This window comes from Montipora foliosa, chromosome 13 (genome assembly GCF_036669935.1).
Source record: "Montipora foliosa isolate CH-2021 chromosome 13, ASM3666993v2, whole genome shotgun sequence".
Lineage (NCBI taxonomy): Eukaryota > Metazoa > Cnidaria > Anthozoa > Scleractinia > Acroporidae > Montipora > Montipora foliosa.
Window position 1 is genome coordinate 7,856,217 of NC_090881.1, and position 26,295 is coordinate 7,882,511.

General features: G+C 35.9%; 1 protein-coding gene and 1 long non-coding RNA gene across 3 annotated transcripts in view; both read left to right on the top strand.

Moving 5' to 3' along the window:
- The window catches only part of LOC137981621 (uncharacterized), a 5,599-nt gene extending 2,872 nt beyond the window's left edge, over positions 1 to 2,727 (top strand). The window contains exons 4-5 of the mRNA XM_068828703.1: positions 1,621 to 1,989; positions 2,453 to 2,727. Of these exons, the coding sequence (XP_068684804.1) occupies positions 1,621 to 1,989; positions 2,453 to 2,727 (644 nt within the window). The remainder of the gene's footprint in view (positions 1 to 1,620; positions 1,990 to 2,452) is intronic.
- A 9,290-nt stretch (positions 2,728 to 12,017) lies between these two features.
- LOC137982777 (uncharacterized) lies at positions 12,018 to 13,433 on the top strand. Of its 2 annotated transcripts, none has more exons than XR_011118817.1 (3): positions 12,018 to 12,121; positions 12,580 to 12,732; positions 13,328 to 13,433. It is a non-coding gene; the product is annotated as an uncharacterized lncRNA (long non-coding RNA). The 2 variants fall into 2 exon arrangements; XR_011118818.1 differs by having other exon boundaries at positions 12,580 to 12,631.
- Positions 13,434 to 26,295: the final 12,862 nt, after the last annotated feature.

Here is a 26,295-nt window from a genome sequence, read left to right on the forward strand (position 1 = left end):
CGGCGCTCATTAAACTATCTCAAGTGTGCTTGTATCCTCAAACTTCAGTCCTATAAGATTTGTTTCTTTCCCTACTTCTCCTTTGCTCTTAAAGCGACTATCGAACACACTTCAATAATCCGAAATTACTTCTAGACTAGTTGATAACAATTGCATTCGACATTAGGAGAACGCAATTTGCTAATCTTGGGTATAGAGTTAGGGTTACCCTTCTCCTTTGCTTCCAAAGCGACTGTCAAACGCACTTCAGTAATCCGAGATTACTACTAGTTTAGATATATATATATATATATATATATGTGACCGTCCACGGGAAAACCAACAAAAAGGTGATGACACGGGCACGCTATTTTAGCACGCTAGACAAAAGAAATTTTCTTTAACACGGGAGTGCCGTGTCGTAATGCACGCCTCATTAAAATTTTCTTGAGTCTGATACTACAAGTTGTAAACAATAGAGCGTGTTATACCAAACAAAAGAGCGTGTCACCAAAAGTAAAATCGAGCACCGCGTAAAAAGACACGGAGTGAGTGAAATTGCACTACAGCTGCGCCAAAACGAAAATTCCCTCGGAACGAAAATTGACTTCGAATTTTCGTGCGAAAAATCGCTCTGTTCGATAAAATGACCTCAAAAAATTGAGCGAAATTTCGCTCTTTATTTGCTGTTCTCGAACATTCCCACGTATTTTCTGGACAAAAATTTGCCAAGTTCGAATTTGCCGCGATGATTGTTTTCTGCCGTCATTTCACAATGCGTAAGCTCTACAACAAACTCTTGTTCGTGAAGCAATCGCAGTTTTTGTTGTGTGAGGCAATCTTTTTTTTTTTCGTTGGAAATAGCCGATTAAACTGTCGGATCATTGAATCTATTTTCGATACGACTTTATTTACGCTAACCTTAACGCGTTTATTTACGCGTACATACGCTTGTTCAGCGATGTTGTTGATGGGGGCCGCCGATTCATGTCACAAAAATTCGCTGCTTCAAATTTTGTTATCTCGAATTTTCGTTTGGTTACCTCCAAAATTCGCTACTTCGAATTTCGCTATCTCGAATTTTCGAGAAAGATCGTGAATTTTTCGCTTGAAACCCTACGAAAAATCGTTCGAAAATTCGATGACTTTTCGTGGAAAATTCGCGAGAACAATGGACGAATTTCGTTTGCATTACTTTTGCAATTTTACGGTGCCTGTTTTGGCACGCATCTGACACGCAACACGCCAAGCTAAACAAAGGGCTTGGAGTGTCTCAGTGTGCACAACAAAAGACACCGTGACATCTATTGTGCTACTCATTAAATATGCGCATATGGCGTGTTGAATGTCACGCTCAGCGTGCCGTGTCATGCACGCGTGCCCGTGTCATCACCTTTTTGTTGGTTTTCCCGTGGACGGTCACATATATAGCGTAAATTACATATGCATGATCGAAAACGCTTCACAAGCGAAATACAATTACCTTGCGATAAGATTTCATTAGTATCCTTGAGGCTTACTTATGATTCAAATTACTTACAATTTCAATTTCAATTTCGCGCGTTTTACCCGAAAAAAGTTACTGAATGTTAAGATTTCATTAGCCTTCACCTTATTTTAACACTGCGTGTTATTCTTCAGGAAAAAAGTTTCACTTCCAGGGATGCAGCTGGCGAAACACAATAAGCACCAAGAAGTGGAGTACAGCACACAAGCACTGGATAGAGACCATGGACGAGCTCTTTACAACGTTTATGTGTAAAGACGTGCTTTCTTATGAGTACACTGACAAAAAGTGTTGCATTGTATCAGAATCTGATCACCCAAGATTTGAATACAACGATACTACTTGGGAAAATATAATAGCGCAGAAAATGACTGAACATGAATGGAACGACAACGAAGGGACGAGTGCCCAAGAGAACTCGCACAACGCTTTTCAAGGTCCGCAACTGTCTGTCTTCACCCGTTACTCCCAAACAAAAATTGTCCAGTTCAACATCGCACAAGGCAAAGCCACCGATTCCCAAAACTCGATGATGTCTATTCCAACTGTCTAACAGGAAACGGAAGCAACCATCATCCTTGCAAACTTCACCTCCGAAACGTAAGCCGCTAACGACGAAACCAACGACCACTACAAAAGGTAATCTCTCGTTGGCAGCCTCAGCCAAAACAATCTTGTTCTCGTCAGAATCGCAATCAAGAGACTCAAGTGGTCTGTTACACAAAGTTCAGGAGCGCCCTTTGGTTCACTCTACTGGCGGGAGTCAATACACAAAGTGCAAACTCAAAAACAAGAAATGTGACAGAAGAAAATTTTGCAAAATGGTCCATGTCCTGTCTGTGAACTCAAAGACAGAACCTTTCAACGGGAGTGGCTTTCAGTCAGATCCTCAAGTAAACCAGTGACCAACCTTAATCTGTCGAGGAGCTTTTAACCAGGGCTCTCATGATTTATTTCATTATCCAGGGCAACAGTGTTCTATTATTGCATTGACAGCTCTCTTCTACAGCACTTTAACTGCTGTGGACTGTTGGAAAACGAGCAACGTTGACGAGATTTTACTTTTAGGAGATAAGATCCACTTTCATCAGTTGTGTCAATTAAAAAATGATCCTAGCGGTGATCAACAATTGACCCTTGACGAAGTACCAAGTGGTGTGATGATGCTGAATCATACTTTTAGCAATGAAAGCCAAGAAATCGTGGCAGGGACCATAAGGGAAAAAGGTGACCTTGATTAAGATTTCCCAACATTGGAAGACGCCTTCAGGAAATGCCGAGGTGAAAATGCGGCTAGCATAGTTCTGAGAATTTTGGACTACTGCGTTGGTTGCATCAGCGTGTCCTCATCTTGGTATATGGCAGATTCACACACGCAAAATTCAGAGGGCTTAACTGATGAAGGTGGAACATCCGTGGTCCTCAAGTTTGAGTCTTCAAGTGAGCTCGCAAATCATGTAAGACACTTTGTGGAGACTCAAACAACATTCACACCTGACACCGATTTATCATTTGAAGCGCTTATCATAAAAGCCAGAAAAGAGCAATGCAGAGCGAGCGATATTTCCGTTGTTCCTACTATGAAATTGTTTTCGTGGGGATCATCCGACGGGAAATGCGAGAATTTCAGTAGATCCTTATGTCTCCTCGACGATGGCAAGAAGCTAGACGACAACACTGTGGACTTTTTTATGTTGCACTCCATTCGCTTGCTCTTAGAGGAAGACAAAATGGACAGTTTGCATGTTTTTAATTCGTGTTTTTACTCAAAAATAGCGACCAACTTTAATCCAAAAACCACAAGGAATTGGACCAGGAACATAGACATCTTCAAAAAAGGCGTTGTCGTCGTTCCAGTGTGCCAAAATGACCACTGGGTTTTGATCATCGTCAGAATATTTTTTCCAAAAGTATCAATGAAGGTTCTAGACTCTGCAAATGCAAACAGAGTTCCAAAAGCAGTTAAGCGTTATTTGGAAGACGAATGGTGTGCTAAGCGTTCTTCTCAGCAGGATTTAATCTTTGAAAGTTGCAAGTATACAGCTGTTCCCCAGCAAACAAACGACACTGACTGTGGCGCATACTTGCTGAAGAACTTTATGGAATTCCTCAATTGCTATCCACTTAAAGAGTCAGCGTGGCATAAATGGAGACCAGTGTATGGACAGGACGACGAGGTGGCGCTCAGAAGGCAAATAAAGTTCACAATTCAAAAATTGAGTTGTGAATCTAGAACTGAACAGGCCAGACTTGTACATATTGTTGAATAATTGTTGAAATTTCAACTACCCATGATAATAATCGCTTTGTTTCAGTCGCAAGGTCATATTTGCCGAGCACAAGTGCTCTTCTAACGGAGGAAATGACAAATGAGATCAACTTAAATCAGGTCAAATGAAATGAAATTTGGGGGGGGGGGGGCCGGAGAACCTATGAAGAAGCTTCACGGAGCAGAATACAAAACCAACTAATTCAACAAGTCTGGGCATCGCACCCGGGACACGGGCATTAGTTGGAGGCAAGTGCTCTTGCCATTGCCAGGAGCTCATCAGGAGACGCCTTCACAGTACAGGTCAGAGATAAGCGGCCAACGCACACGCAAAACACACGCACAATTTTTGCGTAAACGCGTGTTGAAAAACACGTGCGGACACGCGCATTTGCGTGCATTTGATGCGCGTGTTTCCTTTTGTTATTCACTCGCATGACTGTGTTATCTATGGCATTGCTCTGCACAACAAAAAACAAAACAGAAGGCAATTTCTACTAACACCGCTAAAAGGATGTCTCCGCCGACAGAGAAAGAGCCAATACGCTTTTTTCTTTCTGCGTTTTTCTCCTGGGTTTTTCGGTGGCACTGAACAATTTAATAACGGAACGAATGAAAAAAAAAATTCGGAATTTTCTCATCTCTGGCTCTACAAGTCATAAGCAAGTGCTTAGAATGGGAAAACACGTTGTTGTTGGAGTTTTAATTTGTAATGAAATTTTTATTTGGATGCGCCAGACTTAAACAGTGCTTGCGAGCGAACTTGAGTTACCGGTATAATGTTTTAATTCAACAAGACACGCGACGCGTCAATTTGTTGTTTTCACGATCTCTGATTCCTTAAGACGTAAGAAAGTGCTTGAGACAAGAAGTGTTTCGTTTTAGAAATGAACTCTATCTTGACGAGCCAGACATAACAGGTTTTTGCAAGCATTGTTGTAAACTTATTTATAAGTTTTGATAAAAAATACGAATGTGATGGTCAATTTCTGAACGGGAAGTTTTAAATTTTCATATGTCTGGTTCCATAAAACGTAAGAGAGTGCTTGAAATGGGAAAATGTTCTGTTTGTCTTACCTCTTAACCGAATGAAATTTATCTGCGAGCGAATTGTATGTATGTTACCGTATGTCAATAAAGACAAGCGACGCGCCATGTGAGATAACCGATTCTAGTCTGAATTTTCATATCTCTGGTTCTTTAAGGCATAGGAAAGCGCTTGAAACGGGAAAATGTTCCGTTGTTTAAGCTCTTATTTAAAATGAAATTCATATCGACGCGCCAGACAAGGCGAGTTTTTGCGAGCGGATTGCATCTCTCTCATTTTTACAAAGACACGCGACGTTACTATGTGTGACAATCGATTCTTCTGACGATTTCGCGGCAAGAAATTTTGAATTTTCAGATCTCTGGTTCTATAAGGCGTATGAAAGCACTTGAGACGGGAAAACGTTGCGCTCTTAAAGCTATTACTGGAATTTAAAATCATTTTCACACGCCAGGCAAGACGAATTTTTGTGAACGAATTGTGTGTATGTTATTTCAATAAAGACAAGCGACGCGTCATGTGTGATAACCGATTCTTTTGACAATTTCGCGAGAAGAAGTTCTAAATTTTCATATCTCTGGTTCTTTAAGGCGTAGGAAAGCGCTTGAAATGGGAAAATGTTCTGTTGTTTAAGCTCTTATTTGAAAGGAAATTTATTTTGACGCGCCTGACAAGACGCGCTTTTGCGAGCGGCTTGTATCTCTCTCATTTTTACAAAGACGCGCGACATTGATATGTGTGACAATCAGTTCTTCTGACGATTTCGCGACAAGAAGTTTTGAATTTTCATATCACTGGTTCCACAAGGCTTAAGAAAGTGCTGAAAACGGGAAAGTGTTAACATTTTCATGCGCCCGACATAAATATTGCGCGAGGGAATTGTTACGTTTTTTTTTTTAATCAAGAATACCCCGCTACTCTTTTCCACACGTTTACCTGTAAACTGAAACAAACACGGTGCTGGGTTTGCCAAACGATGTTCAGCTGAATAGCCATTGTCGTATACATTTATACAATAAAAAGCTATTAAAACTAACAATGATATAACCACAATAGGTCGACAATGGGCTAACTCATACATACTAATGAGCTTTGCTTTATGCGCGTATTTCATGCGCGTGTCAAAGACGCAGACGCGTGCATGTTTGACACGCAGGCGCGTTTTACACGCGCATTTTGGGCCGCATATCTTCGACCTGTACTGTATCTCCCATACTTGTCCTAGGACTAGTTAACCCCCTTTCCCGAGTAGATTCATTTATAGACAGCCTCCCTTAAAAGATTTAGCATGCCCACTGTTATAAAAGCCAACTCTAGTCCTGTGTTGAGACTGCTACTGAGATGTAACCGTTGATGTCAAGGATGAATACAGTGCTCATAGATTTGTAAAAAAAGTTAGCAGAAAAGTTAATTTTAAAGAACTCTGTAGCGTGTCTGACAAAGCCAAGTTGCCATAGACCCTTTGCAGGATCTAGTCACATGGCTGGATGTCTTTTGTTTGCAATGGCGCTGGGACCCAAGCGTTCCAGACCCAAACGCTATGGAGAGTCACTATGTGTCGATTCAAAGTGCAAAATTCTTTTCGAGAACTTATCTTGCTTTTCTTTTTACAACAAACTAGTATTCCTCGCTGAGCCTACATGTACGTTTTAAAGCCTTTAAAAAAACATTTTGTATCGATTAGATGAAATGTGAATAGCGAATTAAACATTTTATAGCCTGTCCCGATATTTTCCCTAAACCTAACCCTACAACTAGAGCTACAAATTTATTACACCTTAACTGACTTGACCACGAGGGATTACGCTGCCAAGCAAATAATTTTTTGTTATTTAAAAGTATTTTGCATTGCAAATATAGGCCCAATAGGGATCCCTTCAGTTACCTGTATTCGTTTCCTAGGTCCTTCCATTCGCTTGTTAGGTACCACTATATGCTTGTTAGCTTTTACCATATATGGAATACGTATTACAGACCTATCTGTTTTGTATAGTAAATAGTAATGACAGTCACTGTTAGAGGAAATATCATGTGGGTTTTTTTAAAAGAATCATTCAAAAGTCAATTAAATGTCTTCTATTCCTTTAAATGATTTAGGGTTTAAGTTCAACAATTTTTGGTTTTAACGTGCTCAAGACAATGAAAATGTACATAAGAAGTGATTTGCGCTAGAGCGTGACTAACCGGGTTTCCGGCATCGCTGTAACACAACACAAATTTTCCCCCAATTAATTCTTTTTCTTTCCATGTTACATTGACTCTCAAGAATGCAAAAATAGTTTCAAATCAAAAATAAACTGCCGCTGCAATGACATGACGCCGTTTAAAGTAGGTGCAAATTAGAGTGTTCAAAAATTTGCATTAATAGACTTTTCTTGAGACCAATTAGAAAATTAAATTCTAGCGAAATGTTAACTATCAAAGCACCAAACTTTTAACATAGAAATGTTTAAATTGTATGAAAAGTTTCAATTCAAAAAACGCTTGGGAAGTATGAGTTTTACGTGGCCTTATTTTGAGTATTTTATAGCACGTTCCAAGGCAAAAACGTGAGGGGTGGTCATTCTCCGAGAGATAACATTTAAAATTCCTTAAACCCCTACCATTCGTATTCATATGGGATAGACTTTGCATGACTAGAATATCTTTGAAATCTGCCGACCCCCATCTTTTGGCCCTGCCTAGTTTTCTCAGACAGTGACTCTTAATTACTGAAATTTCACTTCCTGAGTGAAAAAATTCTGGCGCATTCTACAGACACCTCAGTCTGCGGATGATTAATTTTCTCCTGTTTGAAAGGAAACTGCAAGTACAAACAACAAAGGCAAAAAAGAATGCTTGTGCCTAAATATTGAATTAATAGATGCATAGACTTTCTGAAATCCAATAGAGTGTTCAATTTGCATTCTCAATGAACGGAGAGCCCGATTTGCCAGCAACTGTCTACGATTTCGCGCGATCCATCAGGGAGTTATAACAGGCAATCTCGCAGGGTAACCTCTGTCAGCTAGAATAGGTGCTCGACGGGTCAAATCTCTGGCTCTTCCATGTCCAATCTGAAGAAGACTCCGGTAGCATTGGGCATCATTCATGTGTCCTGGAAACCTGTAAGGTACAATAGTGATGGTTATCCATGCAAAAAAAAGGCTTTGGTCAAAGCAGATGATTAATACTATAGCCTGTGACGAGAACGACGATAAGACCATCAGTGTCCACAACTATCTGCAATGAAATAAGGTGGCAGCTTTTATCCCCACAGTAAAATTTGGCTTGAAGTGGTCCGGAAGGACGGCGAATCTGGTGAATGGTTCCGTCAATCAAACCCATGGCATTTGGACAGCTTATGGACATGTCTAAGAATTGCAGTTCCATTGTCGAATCGAGTGCCATTTTATGAAACGTCTGTAATTTGTAAATAGAATAGGTACAACATGGTAGATCTCCTCGGCTACAGTGCTTTTAGAAATGCAGAATATGTATGCAAGAACATGAAGCTTTAAGTATTGGCGAAGCCAAATTAAGGGAATTCCTGCAATTGTATGCATGACTCGCTCTTTAAACTCTTGATACGGTGCACTTTGGCGTCTTCTCGTAGTGCATTATTGCAAAGTGAAGGAAATTTTCAATAGGAGCCAAATCTAGACTTCTTGGGGGCAATTTCAACAACTCTGCCTGGGTGCGATTCATGGCTCTCTTTGCTGCCGCCGAATTTTGACATGGATCACCATCTTGAACAAAAATATACGCCCCAGTCCCTTGTTTGCAAGATTAAACATACGATTTAAGTTTCTGTCAATGAAATTTTCGAAATATGACCCGGACACTTTCTCATAGGGTTCACGAATAATAACTCCATTTCCATAGCTAATAGCAACCATAACTTTCAAGACTCGTCCACCCATTCCCTCTTTTCGTCCTTTCGCTGTACATCCAATCTTGAGACCCTCGGACATCTTCCTCCATGTTCTTCCTTTAAGAGTGCAAGCTTGATCTAAAGGATTATTTTTGTGAGCAAACGAAGTCCCATCCAAATAAAAAGACACTTGCTCCGCCCAAAAGTTTTCAGATAAGTAGCTTTTCCTGCAGTGTCTTACAAAGGTTAATCTCTTCTTAAGGTCATCCTTTTGTAGAAGTCCCTTTTTCCGCGCTTGTAAGTAGAAAAAACCTTGTCACCTTGTCTGTGCAGAAAGAAACATCTGCGATAGAAAGTCCTGCTTTTTCCAAGACCTGCTTTGCACTGAAATTGCCTTTTTCATTGCGAAGAGCTACTAAGCATGACTGAGGAGCTGGCGCTCCTGCCTAGTAATTAATGTTTTAGGCCTTCCTCTTGTTGTTCGATTAGAAGGTGTTTTTAGACATTTCTTCTTTCCCAGTTTTTCTCTACCGATCCTTAACACATTACTTGGTGAAACGTTACAATTATCAGCTATTTTTCGATTGGAGAGACCTTGATTATGCCTTCAGGAAAAGACACGTGCTCTGATATCACTATTAATGCGACTTTTAAATACCATTGCTTTGTACTCTACTTTTTACGTTTTGTTTTCATAAATTTCACACCTCCTTAACTGCTTTCGGTCACCATGAAAAATAGCCGTACATTGCTTTTGTTACACAAAATTTGTGTAACGTCATCATGGGGACATGGTCAGTCTGTTGCATCTTGAAAGAAAGATAATTATTTATAGCTGCTTTTACACAAATTTGGGTAGCATTGTGGGGAAATGGTCACTTGCTTGCATTATTAAAGATAGTGAAACATTGCTGCTATTATCCAAATTCTGGGAGACATGACAGGGGCAAGTGGTCAAGAATTGGGATTGTGAGATTGCATGGGCTAATAGTTAAACCTCTTCTTTGTGGTTGACTGATGAAAATACAAGTATTTCGAATGATAGAGGTTATAATAGTTCAGAGCTGGGGCTTCTTGTCACGCACACTTTCTTTCAGTGTCTGATCTAAAGATAAAAGAAGTTACACCATATGCAAATGTGAAACAGCACGGTGCAAAGGAAATTGTAATCTTTGGTCATGTTTGTCGACAAGGAAAGGTGTGCTAATGACTGATATTTTTTGGTTAGCACTACTTTGTTTGAATCCAGATTTCCCAATGGAAAGCACCCGAAATGGCACTGCTCAACGAACATTTTTTGAATGGCCATCTGTGTCAAAATTGAAGCAGCATGTTCGGTGTAAGATGAACTGACTAAAACTCTGTGATATCAGTCTAATGCTCTGCCAACTCAGCCATAAAGCCAAGTGAGAGCTGGGAATTTAGAGATCCTAACATACCCGTAAGGGTGATACTGTAAGAAAATTGACATGTACAGTAACTTAATTTTCTATAACATTATGAGAATTAGTCAATGATCCCTTTAGAGCCACTAAAATGAAAAACGACCCTTTTCTTCTGACTTTTTTTCAACATAAAATAGTAGTCTGGGTTCCAAAATAAACATCCATGTTAAAATAAGGCAACAGAAATGCTTTTAACCTCACAATTTGTCGGGCCGAAATCATGATTTTTCCGTCCCCCATTGCTGAAATAGTGTTCCATATGAGCTGACAATTTTTCAGCGGCTGATCGCATTGTGACGTCAGATTCTCATCACGAGCATCTTCGAGACCATCGTGTCAAGAGAATCTAAGAGGATGAAAATACGCAAGTTTCATCAGAAGATGAGTCAGAATATTTGTCTGACGCCTCAGAGAATAGTTTCGTATCGGCGACAGGGGATTTTGTGCCACACGACGAAAGTATAGAGCTGGTACCAAACGAAGATGAAGCTGCCCAACATGCGATGCAAGTTGCTGAAGAGGAAGAAGAAGAAATGCTTCTCAGCAGATTCTCTGGTGAAGTTGACGTCCGAGAATGGTGTGTAAGTAGTATAGGAGTTGGGGGTACCAGATCAATTTTTGATCTGTTACCAAACCCAACTCCATACTACTTTCCATTTAATGGCTTCCAATTTTTTGGTCTCGTATTTTTGATCTTATATTTTGGAAATCTATATGTTTTTTAAAAATAATACTACCAAGTGAAACACTACATGATCAAATATTCACGTAATCAATCAAATGGAACATGAAAGAATCACAAAGCGTGACTTTCTAGGAAACACATGAAGTCGATGATGTCATACAATAGGGGGGTTCCCCCAGGAACATTAGTCATCACGAGATGGTCGTATGATTTTTTAACCAATCAGAAATATACCCATAAATTACTCATTTCGTAAAAACTTTGAGTTTGAGATTGAGTTTGAGTGATTACAACGAAAACATTATGGCTCCATCACTGGAACAGCTTACTGCAAGATTTGAATCTGCATGTGAAAAAATTCAGGATAGTATTATGGTTATTGAAAGTCAAATGGGTCGAGAACAACAATTTACCTTTGATATGAACAGAGAAATATACAGCTTGGAAACAATGGATATCAGTGGTACTGAGGATGAGGTGAATCGATACATTATTGTTTTGAATGAATACAAGAAGATACTGGGATATAAAAAATCGCGGAGAAGATTGGATTCTCAAATAAAGAGTGTATGTAAATTGAAGACTTTTAAAGAAAACTTAATGAATACCCGACGAGGTAAAAGATTGCAAACTAAACCATACGAACGGAAGGAACTCGTCAACACTGAGTAAGACTTTTACATGACGTCATTTCGTGGGAATGTAGACCGGCACAGCTGCGGTGAAGAATGATGAGTTTAATTTTTGATTGCATGGTGCCCGTATGCGTAACTGTTGATTCCATCTTCTTTTATATATCGTTTGTCATCGAAGCAAGATAATGACACTTTATTAAGCTCATAGCTTCCGAGTTTATGGTTGTTGCTTCGGATTGTTTTCATTGTGTGATGCGTTTGTTCATTATTAAACAGTACGTTTTTATAATTTTCATGAGTGATGTTCTTTTTGATGATATTCTTCTTGATTCCCTTTGCAGTTTTTCCGCCTTTGTCATTGTCTTTCATGTATGAATACATTTTGGATCTTAATCTAACGAATTCGGTTATCGGTATACCTGCTGCCTCATCTTTGAATTCACCGATTACTTTTTTATTTGTCTTGTCGAAATATTGTGAATCTTGCAAATAATCACTGTTATCGAATTTGTCTTTATTATTCCAAAAGTCTTGATACACATCATTAGTTTCAATTTCATAAGTTAAGCTGTCTGTGTCTGTGAATAATAATTTTGCTTTACTGTCGTATTTTTGTTTTATGTAGTTGTAATGAAAATCATACATTAACGTCTTGCTTAGATCTAAGATACACATACCCACATATGCCGGTCTGTTTAAGGTTAGTGTTACAGCTACTAAATTTTCATTAAAGATCTTGCTGCTAACATATGTTGGTTTAGCAGCCATTTTTAAGAGTTTGTTTTCATCCGTCACTAATCTGACATCTACTCTTTTTCTAATGTTTTCCATTGTTTTACCAAAGACGCTGTTGTTCATTAGTTTGAAGAAATCTTTCTCGAAAGCATTTTTAGCATTAGTTCTTTTCTCAGTATTAAAGTCAATATATTGCTTGAACCATGCGGACTGATTGCATGAACTCTAGTGCTCGATGGACTTTAGTTATTTTCAAACCAAGATCAGTGTACAATTGTAGGTTTCTGTGATGAAGAACGTACTTTTCTTTATTGCTTAATGTAGGTATCAGTTTATGAACTGAACCAGTTGATACATTAAATTTGTCGGCTATTTCTTGACAATAATTAGAAAGCATATCTTTGTTGACTTTTATTTTTTCAGGTCCCAGAGGGTAGTCATTATGCAAATCATGTAGTTCTTCTGGATATGCTAGGTCGACTTCTAGTATTAAACCTTTATTGCTATCTTCTGTGTACTTGGCTAAGTCTATCTTATCAATATGGTTTTTAGTCATCCATTTGAAACCGCCAGTTGGTAAATATTGACTCATTGCCCAACCATACAGATTGTTAGCATCTAAATACATGATATATTTTGAGGGCGCCTTTTCATCATATGTTTTCATGTATTTATTATTCGACTTTCCGTATCGGTTGGCTATGTAACTGATACCTCCATGCATGCCTTTTTCAATGAATTGAAACATATCAATATCAGTCATAAGCTCTAATTTGATATCAGTCATTTTTAGCATAGCATCCCAGGAAAGCCCAGGACTGGTAAAATAATGACATTGGTCCAGTTTATAGTATTGCAGACAGGTCTTTCGAAAGTTTTCGAATACATCAGCTAACAGAAGTAATATGTCAGATTTGAGATATAAGTCATGGTACTCGCCCATATTTTTCAGATTAAAAGTGTTCCATACATTTTGAGCATGTTTGTATTGATCATCTGTTATATGCTCATCATTTAAGATGCTGTAAAAGTCTTCCTTTGATGGCAGTTTTTCATTGAATTTATCAAAACTGTCCATGAAGTCGTATGGATATACTCCTTTTTGTGACATTAAATCAAGTTTTTCACCTTTGAATTTTTGAGATGTATATTTTAATGATTCTTTTGGTAGGTTGCTAACTAGTTTATCAAGACTTGAGCTCATAAATTGAAAACTATCAATGAAGGTCAGATGATTACTCAACATGAAAGCCATATACTTCTCCATGTTGTTAGGTATGGCATTGATATTCATTTGGCACTTTTCACCTTTTTTACTTGTATATGTGTGTTTTTTAGCTATTTCACCAATCTCTTGCATTATAAAATGACTGTCATACCCACGCAGATTGTGAAATATTACTGGAATTTTATCAGTTATTCTAAAGTTAAGATTACAATCTTGATGAGCGGATCCTCTGTACTTGCCGGTTATATGACAGTGATCTCTTACTCTTACATCAGTTTTATTGTATTTTTTCTCACATATATGGCATTTATCAGCTTTTTGGAATTTTTCTTCATCATCTTTAGTCATTCTCAATGGTTTATTGAAATATTTTTTCATAACCTTCTTGCAATATTTGACTTCATCCAGCATAGCTTCCATAAATTTGTAAACAGCTTTTTCACCTCTATAAATTTGTACTGGTTTTGTGTATTTATCATCATAACAACACACAACCTTATATCCATAACCACAGTCTGTGTGTCTCTGATAAGCCTCTGTGTATGATTTATCATCATTGGGTTGGCATCCATGAATTTTTTCAGTAATAGCCTCGAAATCTGAATAGATAACAAATGGCACTGGTAGTTGTTTATGGAAATTATTGAATTTTAGTATGTTATCATTTTTTGTTGGCATTTTTATCGCTTGTGTGCCATTCACTTGGATACAGTTTTCTTTATGATCAGTTAATACTCTTTCAGAACTGAAACACTGAAGACAATGCATGCAAAAATGTTTCCTCTCTTTGTGCTTTGTTTGATTGTACATAAACTTGTTGAAATCTTTGATTAATACATAGTGCTTGTTTTCATTTTCTGTGATTAATAATAAATTCATATGGTCTTCATAATTTTCTTTTGAAACATAAATTGGATATGGTTGTTTGTCTTCATAACCGAAAACATTGATGTTTATTTCATTCTGCTTTTCTATTTTCTTGTACTGTTTGGTAGTGACTGGAAATTTAGTTCCTGAATAATCCAAATTTTCAATGAATTGCTTGTCAACTTTTTTAATACTCTGTGGGTATTTGTCTTGAGGATTCAAATGTCTGATGTGACACCACCTGAAGCATTCATTATCCTCATTTTTCATGTTGATCAATCCCTTTGCACTGTTTATGAGTTCTGTGGGTAGTTTTATATAAGAAGATCCTTTCAGTGGTTCATATTTTACGATATTGAGATAATGGTTTTCGACTGATTCAACAGTCCAACCAGATCCCTCTGAAATCCAAACTGCTATCTTATTTAGTATGTCTTGTTTTGATACTTGAATGGATTTGTCTATTTCTGTATTATTTATGATAGTTTGAACTGAACTGTTGAAATAAGCGGTCTTATACACTATTTCTCCATCTGACATTTTTGTAAATGTTACCTTAAGCGTTTCAACAAATTTTAGTCCTTTCATTGATATTAATATGTTTTCAATATGGTTGGCAACAGCCTTCCTTGTGTTGTTTAGTTGCACTAATGGGTCTTTGTCGTTTTTTATATTTATCTCATAAGACTTTGTGAACCCTTTCAGAGCTTTATCTGTTTGCTCTATCTTAGTTCTCGGTGCTGGCACTGGTTTTTTGGTTCTTGGTGCTGGCACTGGTTTGTATCCATCTCTGAACTCTATTGGTGGAAGAATTATGTTTTTTTCATAATCTTGAACCATTTGATTCACACTCTTGCGAGGTGTTGGTATTGGTCTGATTGATTTTATAGTTCTTGGTGCTGGTACTGGTTTGGTATAATCTGATGTGACAATTTTGGGATTTTTCTTTTCTTGCTTTTATAATAATCTGATCAGTTCAGATTTGCTGAGCTTTTTAAGATTACTCTTATTCATATTATTATATGAGATATTAATCATTTATATATATTGACTATAGATATTATTTCTTTAAGTACCTATAGATGTGCGTTTGAATACGTACAAAAATTCGAAGTGTCCAGTGAATGAACACTTTGAACCGTCAATTTTTATTTGTCTATTTCGAATTCATTATGCGGAATTTTATTTTTGTGATGTTTTTTGGTTTTGAGATGACAATGTTTGCCTGCTAGACTGTAATTTTTATCGTTTTTGCATATGTCACAATACCAAGGCTTGTGTAACATATAATCGGTTTTTCGTTGTCTCCTTTCTTCGTCAGTGTAAAATCGAGGGCGACCTCTTTTTAATTCCATAATTTTGTCTTCCATATAACATAACTATATGTATTATTTTAAATGTGTTGCGTTTCAATGTGGTTTTTTTCGTGATCGATTGTTTCCTTTCCCCATGATATAATCGATTCTATATATTTTTTAAAGTCGATTTCTTCTCTTTTGTCAGTATTTTTTGGAAACATTTTCTCCATGATGATATTTGTCAAATCGTCTGATCGTTGTTCGTCAGGATATAAAATACATTCTCCCATATATATGCTTTATATTTTATTTTCGGACATGTCGCGTTTAATTTTGTTATTTTCTCAATATTTTGGTTGTATGTGGACCATTTTCATAAGTGTTAAATTTTAATTTCAAGCCCATTTTTAGAAAAAATTCGTCGTATTCACATTCAGATTCTGATCCAGACTCAGATTCTTGTTGCTCTTGAAACCTTTTGTGGCATCTTTCGATAACAAAAGGATTTTTCATTAGGTCCATATTAATTTTGCAATATTTTTTGTCATCATTGTTTAGTGTAAATGGAGAAAAATCGACGATGATGTTCTTGTTTATCTCGTAATCAAACGTTGAATTGCATTTTGGTATTATTTCGCACACAAATAAATCATCATCCTCGTCCTTTTGAACAAATCTTATTTTGTCTCTTTTATGCAACAACGAATTTATGAGATCGGTTTTAGACATTTTTTGTATTTTTCAAGGACCCCTAGTTTTTCCAACAAAAGATATCTTTTGTCAAAATCCGATTTGTCTTTTATTTTAAATGGTGGAATTATCAAAATTTTTCGAATGTCTGATTTGGAAAGTTTTTCAAGTTGTTTTTTTGTTATCGATATTATATTCATATAATTGCACTATACCTTTTAATTCTAAATGGATTTTTCAAGTGCGTTTAAATATATCCAGAAATAATTCATATTTTTGGCTACATGTAGCAATCACAGCATTGACTGTATTTCGATTATATATGTTACATAACTTCAGTTTAAATGTTTTATATGTTTTCAATATCTTTCAATGGTATCCAGCTATTGAAATCATCACTGTATCCCTTCCATTTTACCAGAGCTTGCTTCTTCTTATAGTCCCTCCAAATGACTTTATCAATACGAAAAACATCCTGTATGGCTTTTAATAATTCAGGTTGATAAAAACTTCCTTGAATATCTTCACCTCTGAGATCTTTTAGTTTGTATGTTATTGGATTAGTGTATTGGATTTTATCAACTGTAAACACTTCTTCAGTCCAATTTGGTGTGTAACCCTTGTCAAACACATTCCGTTTATACTTAGATATTCTGACCTTATCACCAACTTTAAAACTAGGTTTAGATGTTGCTTGTTCCATATCACCATAAAGATTAAAGTAAACAGTTCCTTCATTGCTCTTTTTGCTAGCTTCAACAGGTGTCATCTTTATGCTTGAATGTTTTGTGTTGTTGTGCTGTTTTACTAGTTTGGGTAACATATCCAAATATTGTGTATTACCTTGAACAGTAAACTGCTTCCACATTTTGGATTTAATTGTGCGATTCCATCTTTCGACAACTGAGGATTTCTCCTCATTTTCAGTGGAGTACATAAGTATCCCATTTTTGTCTAACAAGTCCTTCAAGTGTTTGTTATAGAACTCTTTACCTTTATCAACCCATAGATTTTGTGGTTTTCTATCTCTGAAGATGGTTTTAAATGCTTCAGTAACTGATTCACCTTTCTTATCCTTCAATGCTACTATCCAACCGTATTTACTGAAAACATCAATAACCATCAAAAGATATCGGTAACCCTTATTCCATTTACTAAATTTTTGCATTTCAACTAGATCATTTGCCCATATTTCATCAATATGATTTACGATTACACGCCCCGAGTGAAGTTACGTCTTATGGATGCATGTAATTCATCTGCTAATTTTTCTCGCCAGTTTTCTTTACTCGATGGCTTTTTCCGTTTTTTGAAACTCCTAGACCTAGTTTCTGCTTTGTATTGATAACATTTCTTGCCAATCAATGCCCCCATTGTCTTTCATTATACGGTACGTTGTCTAAAGCTTGAACCATTTTTCTATCTGCTTTATTTTTACATTTCCCATCATCCTTGCAGACGGAATAATCAACATCGTGTTGCATTGCTATTGCATCAGCTCTTCCAGTCGGTATATCGTATATTTCTAATATTTGACCAGTTTTTGGGTCATACTTCAGTTGATTTTCCAAATCATTATAAGGTCCTGTGTATTTATGACTGGGTAGTGTCCATCCGCTTTTTGGTTTTGAATATCAAGAGCACCACCGTCTAGATCTTTTCTATTTGTTGTGTATTTTTTATTTGGTCTTATTTTTGTTGACAATTGATTCAAAGCTTGAGATCCAACATTTTGAATTGCTGGATTAAGTTTATCCAAAGCATAATCAATAGCTTTTTTCTGTAACTTTGGATCTCGTAGCATTTCTGATGTGTAATATCTACCCATTTCAACTGCTTTTTTGCCAAGATAAGGTACTCCTTTGGTTAAAAATAATTCTGCTGCTGTATCACCAACAGTGCTTAATATGCCCGCCCCTTCAAACGGGCTAGTCCGTTTCCCACCTGTTTCTCTTTTTTAACAAATTTGGTCTTTTTAATGTCGCATGAAGCACAAGTACAAAAGAACATTAGTCTGCCATTTTTAGTTGTTTTGTAACCTGAAGGCTCAGTACATTCAGTCACTTTCCTTTCTTTGACGCAATATGATTTCATAATATATATAAGTTAGATATTTCTAAAATAATGCTCGATAAATCTCTCATTTTTCATTGTATCATTTATGTCGAATACTTGTAATAAATCGTAATATGAATTTCCCTTATTCATTTCATTTAGAAAGTTCAAACAGAAATACCCACAACTGGTTGTGATCAAGTTTTGAATTTGGTTGTTTTGGTGTAACAGAGTCAAATTCTTTTTTTTGGCATGATTTACGATTTCTTGAAACGGGGACATACCAAAACTATCAAAATAATTTATTACATTATCCTTAACATAAGTGGCTACCCAGTGAGATCCTGACATATAAGCTGGTTCAAGATTGTAGATGAATAACGCCTGTTTATGGTTATGTGGAACATTTTCATTCCTTGACAGAACATCATTGATTGGTATATTTAAATATTTGCACCATTTTATTAGATCATGGTTACTCAAAGGGGTGTTTTTATAAAATTTTGGTTTTACAATATTGCCCCCAAAATGGGTACTCCTTGAAAAGGGCTGTTTTTTCCCAATAGTAGTCCCTTTCCTGATTTTTTTTTTGGTTGTTCTTTTTTTTTTACCATTACCTGTGACATATGGTGGAAAACTATAAAAAGGAGGGGGTATTTTTGGTAATCCAATTCTAGGTGCTCCTGTACCATGTTTTGACCAAGGAGGTGGTATACCAAACTGTGGAGCTCCTTTTCCAGTCATCTTTTTTATGGCTTCAATAGCTAGTGGAATACCGATGCTAGCTAACAGAGTTCCTAAAAATCCACCTGATTGTGTTTTGGTTGGTTTTATACGAACACCTGAACCCGATTGAAGGGCATTTAATATATCCTGTTTTTGTTTCGGCGATAAAAGATGTTTATATTCTATCAGCTTTTTAATTTTGTCTTGTGGCACGAGAAAACCACCCGTCTGTACTCCTTTCCCAGAGATTGCTTTAACCAATTGAGAAGTGCCTTCGCTCGCTAGTCCTCCCAAAGCACTTAGTCCAAGCGTTTTTGCAATTGTTGGTGCGAATGATCGTCCAAGTGTTAATACGGTACTCAAAAGACTTCCACCGACTTGTTTCCTGATATTCGTTTTGGCTAATTTGATGTCCATTCCTTTGTTCAATTTGCGATTTTTTTGTAATCTTTTTTTTACCATTGCTGGAACATAAAGAGTGTCGTTTCCATTAAGAGAATCATTTGTTAGTCTTAGAACAATTGTTTCCCTTTTATGGTAAGCATTACTCAGATTCTTTTTGTGATTATCTGAAAGTCTTACGTTGATTTCATGAAGTTCAGTCATATAATATATGTTATATAATTCCAGTTACAAAACATATACAAATAAATAGGAGTTATTGACTTGATTTCATATTACTATTTCATTTGTGGGCTTATACTATAACCAGTTCATTTCCGACTTTGTCAATGACCACTGTTTCTTCATATAAAACGATAGCATGTATGCTGAAAGGACTGTCATCAGCACTATTAGCATTGAGTTTATACCTAAAAATCAACTGTTTGGGATCTCTTGTTACTTTCTGTGCCTGATATGATAGATCGAAATAGATTAGTGAGTATAGACTATTATGATTAGCTAGATTCAACTGCGTTCCGGCGTTTGCATAAGACATTAAATCATTAAAGATTCTTACTTTGCTTTCAGAATCGTATTCAGCTTCTGGGTAGAATACTCCATTCCCGTATTCCAATCTGCATGTTGTCAAATGACTACCATTCCCACGATCGGCATTTATATTAAATGTATCAAATTCATATGGATTTGCCACCGAATTCCTTGTTTTAGCTCGTTGTAGGTATACAAAAATTGCTTTGACATTGTCAATACTAGAAGAAATCTGGAAGAATCCACTACCATGCCTCGGACTTGACATTTGATACATTTCTCTGAGATACGTCCATTTATCCTGTTTTAAAAAAGAACCAATGAACTTATCATACAGACTGTCCTTTGGAGTCAATTTGGGGACCCAAAGTAACAATCTGTTAACGACAACCCTTCCATCATCAACTGCGTCAAGTTTTTGAAGTAGTTCTCTATCATCCGGTAGCTTTAAAGTAAATTCAAGCTGCATTGGTACCAGTATCTTACCCTCCAACTCTTCAAAAAAACTGTAACGATTAAGAGGTATGATTCTATTGACATCAGAATTCCCGGTTGTTAAAAGTCGGCTAGCCTCGAATCCTGTATTCTGATTAGCATTAGCTATAAGATGATTTGTATCTAAATACCAAAGACTATTCTTGGCTACTGAGCGACTAAAATCGTCACTATATTCCAGTAAATTTTTCACAAAAACGACCTTGTGTAAATTATCAGTATCGTACACAATTTTACCAGCGCTTTTAATCATCATATGAGAAATGAGTGAATGAGCTCCATTAATAACTGTTATACGATCTGCACCATAGGCTGTACCATCAGCGAATTTTTGTACCTGGAACTGGACCTCGAAATAAGCATTGTACCAATCGTAAAAACTCGATCGATCATTGATTGTAAATGTATATCCATTTTTCTCCTGATGTTGACCATTGCCTGGGGCTCTAATTACATCATCAAGTTCGAAACGCACTAACTCATTTCTTTGTAAAAATTCACTTGTTCTAAAAGCCATTTATACTATTATATTATATAATTTTGCTATCATGTTATTTATTTGAAGACTCTACGCCTTCTTCCAGATCCTGATATCAATCTATTGAGGATCATATCAGTACTTTCATCTTGCTGTTTAATGGGTGAGGATGGGACAATTGCCCTTTGTGTTGTAGCTCCTTTTCTCAAATTTGCCAATTTTTTCATTATTAGGTCTCCTGACTTCTCTGATACCGCCTTACCCAGACGATCACCTGCATGGGAAACCCCTGATTCTAATGCCTTCTTTGCTATTGGCTTAGCAAATTTCTTGAAAACAGATGATGCCACACTCTTTAACGGTTTAAAAATATTATCAACGATAAGTCCAGACCCTTTGTGTTGATATACAAATCTACCAAGTTTTGGATGATAAAACCTCTTGAATTCATACGGTTTCATTTGTACTTTTATGTTATATTATTCTATGCTTTTTAAAATTAGTGAAAAAGCTGTATCCGCTCCATTTAGATTCAGTAATCTTCTTTTTCCATCTGTTACCCACATTCTGATTGATGAAATTGTAGTTTTATTAAGTGGATTAAATGTAACTCGTCGTGGTTCGAGGGTGAAGGAGTAACTTGGATTTAGTACACTGGTTGAGAATGAATAAATGACGTCTGTTTCTTTACCGTCTACAAGCGATTTGTTAATTAAATCACAATGAATATTGAGTATGTCTGTGTCTTGACTGAGATTTGGTAATCTTGGTCCAATATTCGTTCCACTTGCCAATATCTTTTTGTCAAAACCGATTAGGTCATTGAAATTACTTGCTCTTAAATCAAGTTGGTAATTTTCAGCTAATGTAACCGTGACCCTAAATGTTGTTGTATCGAATTCAAGAGTTATCGGATACGTGTCACCAGTTTTTGTTATATTTTTTATGTATGTATTAAAGTCTGTATAATTCCATACTCCAGCTGGAAGGGTGATGTTTTTGAATGTTGAACCATTATCTGAGCTATATTTAATTAACTGATTGTTGTATCCAGCATTTACATTAAACCAAGTAAATGACATGTTGACGACTCTATTAAGACCAATGACATATTGCTTATTATTTTCTAGAATTATAGGTCTGGTAAATTTGTTGTAAAATCTTCTGGTTTATTACCATATTGATTTTTTACAGAATATGATGATAATACTATCTCACCTTGCATTATATAATAAAGTTACATTAAATTTTGAAATATTGTTTGTATAATTTGTCATATTGTGATCTGTTGATTGTCGACATTTTTAATAATGTGTCCAATATAGAAACACCCATATTTCGCATGTCAATGCTGGTATTACCTGCTGATATCTCACCAACAATTAAATCTAATTTTATTATAAGTTCTTTCGGTTTGTTGAAAAATATAACATTACCACCTTTCATACCACAACCTTTCATTGTTTCGATTTTATTTTCATAATGCTTTATGTATTCTTTTAAAGTATTTCTTGCTTGGTCTATTCTTTTGTATTGCTCTTGCCTTTCTGCCTCTGTTATGTTCCCATAAGAGTAATTTCTTGAGACACCGGATTTGTAACCTCTCAATTGATTTATTCTTTGTTTGGCGTCCTTTATCATTTTATTGAGAAAGATCTTAGTCTTTCTAGGTGTCATTTCTGGTTGATTCAGTATCTTTTCAACAGAATCATAATTTTGAAGACCAAGATCACCTAATATCTCATTAACTATATCTTCATCATCTAATCCATAATCTATCTCCTCGTCTTCATCATATTCTAGTGGTAATTCTGGTTCTTCAGGAAAGTCCTTAGGATCAACATACATCTCTTTTTTTCCTTCCATAAGATCTTGTAAAGATTCTTCATATGTTGGCGGTTTTGGCACCAGTTGTTTTTCTTGCTGTGGCAAAACAGGTTGTTCAAATAGATCATCTAAACCCATGTCCTCAACTTCATCCTCTATATCAATACCGTAATTTGGAACTTCTCCTTTCTTCAGTGGTCGTTTTTTCCTTGGCAACCTTAAAACCTGATTACTATCAATAACATCATCTAATTTACTTGTAATTGGTTTAAATACTTTTGAAAATCCCTGTTGACTGGTCTGCTGACCAATATTATGTTTTGTAATTGCATTATGGACATAATTGATCTTATCCCCTAATTCAGATTTACTCTTTGCGAGTTCTTTCCACCTAAGTAAACTCATTTTTGTTACATTATTACGTTACATAAAATGGAAATCATATATAAAAAATAACGTTTAACACCGTGTTGAACACCATGTTGAACACCATGTTATTGAAATAATATACCCATATAATATAAATGAAAATACCAAATTATGATACTGACGATAAAGTCACATCCAATTTTAAACAATTATATGATTTTATGCCTGATCGATGCTTCCGCATGCTCATTTGCAGACCTTCTGGTTCGGGAAAAACAAATACACTGATGCATATGATTTACAATCTGTTGTACTTTGATAAAATATACCTTTATGCAAAAAACTTAGATCAGTCAAAGTATCAGAATCTCATGGATGAGTTCGAACCAATAAGTGATGAAGCTGGTTATGATGTTATTAAAGCAAGCAATGATAAAATCATTCCTGTAAACGATCTTGATAGTGAAAATCAGAAATTGGTAATATTTGACAATTTTGTATGTGATAGAAACCAAAAGCCATTAGTTGACTATTTTATTCAGGGAAGGCATAAAAATTGCAGTGTTATTTATCTCAGTCAATCATATTATAAAACTCCAAAAGATGTCAGATTGAACTGCTCACATTTTGCTATTTATGAATTTCCAAGCAACAACGAAAAATCGCTTATTTGCAGAGAAAACAATGTATCAAAACAATTATACGAAAAAGCAACTGGTGACCCTTACAGCTTCATATATATTGACAAAACAAAGAAACAAGTAAAGAAGAATTTTGATGAAGAAATATGAATCAATTATATAACTCAATTATATATGAGTTACTCAAATGGTAAATTACCTGAAGAAACAATATCGCATGGCAAAATTATTGAAATAGTAAAAGGATTACCTGGTGTCGGTTTTAAACTTACTGATGATGGTGATTACGATATTCAAAATAAAAAACTGAGGAATGTAGCTTCACCGCAAACGAATGACGATGCAACCACTAAGAGTTAGGTTGATAATAAGGCATTACTAGTTGACGGTAGTAATAAGATGTTAGGAGCCCTCAATATGGATAATCGACGTATTGAAAATGTGGCAGCTGGAAGACATAATACAGCTGATGCATTAACACATCTACAACTTGAAGCCTTTCATGTCGATCTGAATACTAACACTGGGAATATTGAAGCACAAAATCCAATTGATATGCAAGATCAAAGAATTAAGGGGGTAGCCGAACCAATACATCATAAAGATGCTGCAACAAAATTTTACATTGACAGCTCTTTGAATTATAAAGCTGATAAGACAGACTTGTCTAATAAAGCTGATAAAACAGAACTTGCCAGTTATTTGAAACGAGATGGAAGTATTTCCGTTACTAGTGATTTTGACTTTGGAGATAATAAAATTACTAAGGTTGGTAATGATTCTCAATCAACTGATGTAGTGAATAAAGGGTATATAGATACCGAATTAGCCGCCAAACCAAATGTTGATCAGGTTGTTTTACGAGATGGTAGTCAAGAAATGACTGGAAATTTAAATATGTCACAAAAAAAAAGATTGTCAATCTTGCTGATCCGACAGGTATAAATGATGCCACTGGAAAAGGTTACGTTGATCGATTATTTTTAGATTCACTTCGTTTAGACGGATCCTCTGAAATGACTGGAAATTTGAATATGAATAATTCACAAATAAAAAATGTAAAAAACGCCACACATAATCAAGATGCTATAACTTTAAAGCAAGTCAATGATGCTATTTCAACCACTAGTACCAATAATAATAAATACACAGACTGAAAAATAGCAGAAAGTCATATTAGCACACATGAAAACCGCAAAAACGTCTTAGCCTATGCGATGGATGATGGGGAATTTACGGAAGATTTTGGAATACAGGATGTCAATTTAGTCACCTATAATGACTCACTGCATAAAACCAACAAAAAGGCATTTTCCTTAAAGGTTCAAAAACCAAGTGATGGGACCAATCTGTTTAAAGGTAGATTCGATTTCAACCTTTTCAAGATGTTACGTGATGATTTTAGTGACAATTATACAGTGTGTATTGAAGTGTATTTTGAAAAAGATGGTCGACATGATTCAGAATTTAATTCATTCAATATCTCATTTGAAAAACTAAACATGAACATTGACAAATCACATACATTAAAAATAAATACTGATTACAAATATTATCGCAGCATCTTGAACTTATCACCTGATGGCACTTCTCCATCGATACAAAGACGATTATATGTAAATGTTCAGAGTAGTTTTGACAACTTGAGTCCTAGTCTGTTGCCTTTATACGTACTGATTTATGGTATAAAAGGTGAAGCTAAAAGCGATCTTGACATGACTATATACAATTATGAAAAAGCGTATGAGGTTGTAAACAATGAATTCGAATTGCATGTACCGATTAATATGAATATTAGAAAAATCGTAAATATGGCAGATCCGTTTCAAGGAAAAGATGCTGTGAACAAACAATATTTGATCAGTGGTATTGTTTTCCCGTTCATTAGGGGAGAAACAACCACTTCCATGACTGGATGCCAATTTTTAAACCCATTGAACAGTGCATTGACATTCAATATAATTCACATTAATAGAATCGGTGTAATTCATCCCTCAAATGATTCGGGACAATTCAGATTGCAAATAACTTTCTTCTTTGGCAGAAGTTTCGTCTTCCAAAATTTAAATTACAAATATTCACCAGGTAGAATACAGTTTGTGAACATAGGAAGAAAATACAACAGTATTTCACAAATCGTCGTGTTTTTTACTGACGGCAGATCCAGAAAACTTTCATATATCATAGAATACAATCCATACAATTATTGAAATTATGTGACATATTGTATATGGTGTTATACGTTAAAAACAATGATGGGACGGATTTTCTCAATGAAAATGGAAACAAAATCGAATACACTATCGAATCTGTCTCATATGATCATAAAGTCGAACTTTCATTGAATGACGACGGACATGGTGAAACTGACAAAAATCTAATCGTAAAAGCTGCTACGGAAGATAACCATGTTGTTGTGAAATCACAGGTTGGTGACATTGTCAGATACAGTTTTCTCGATCTCTGGGTTTCAGATGGTCAAAATGTAAAGATGGATCCAAGTAGAAAAGTAGAAAAATTATTTGATAGAAG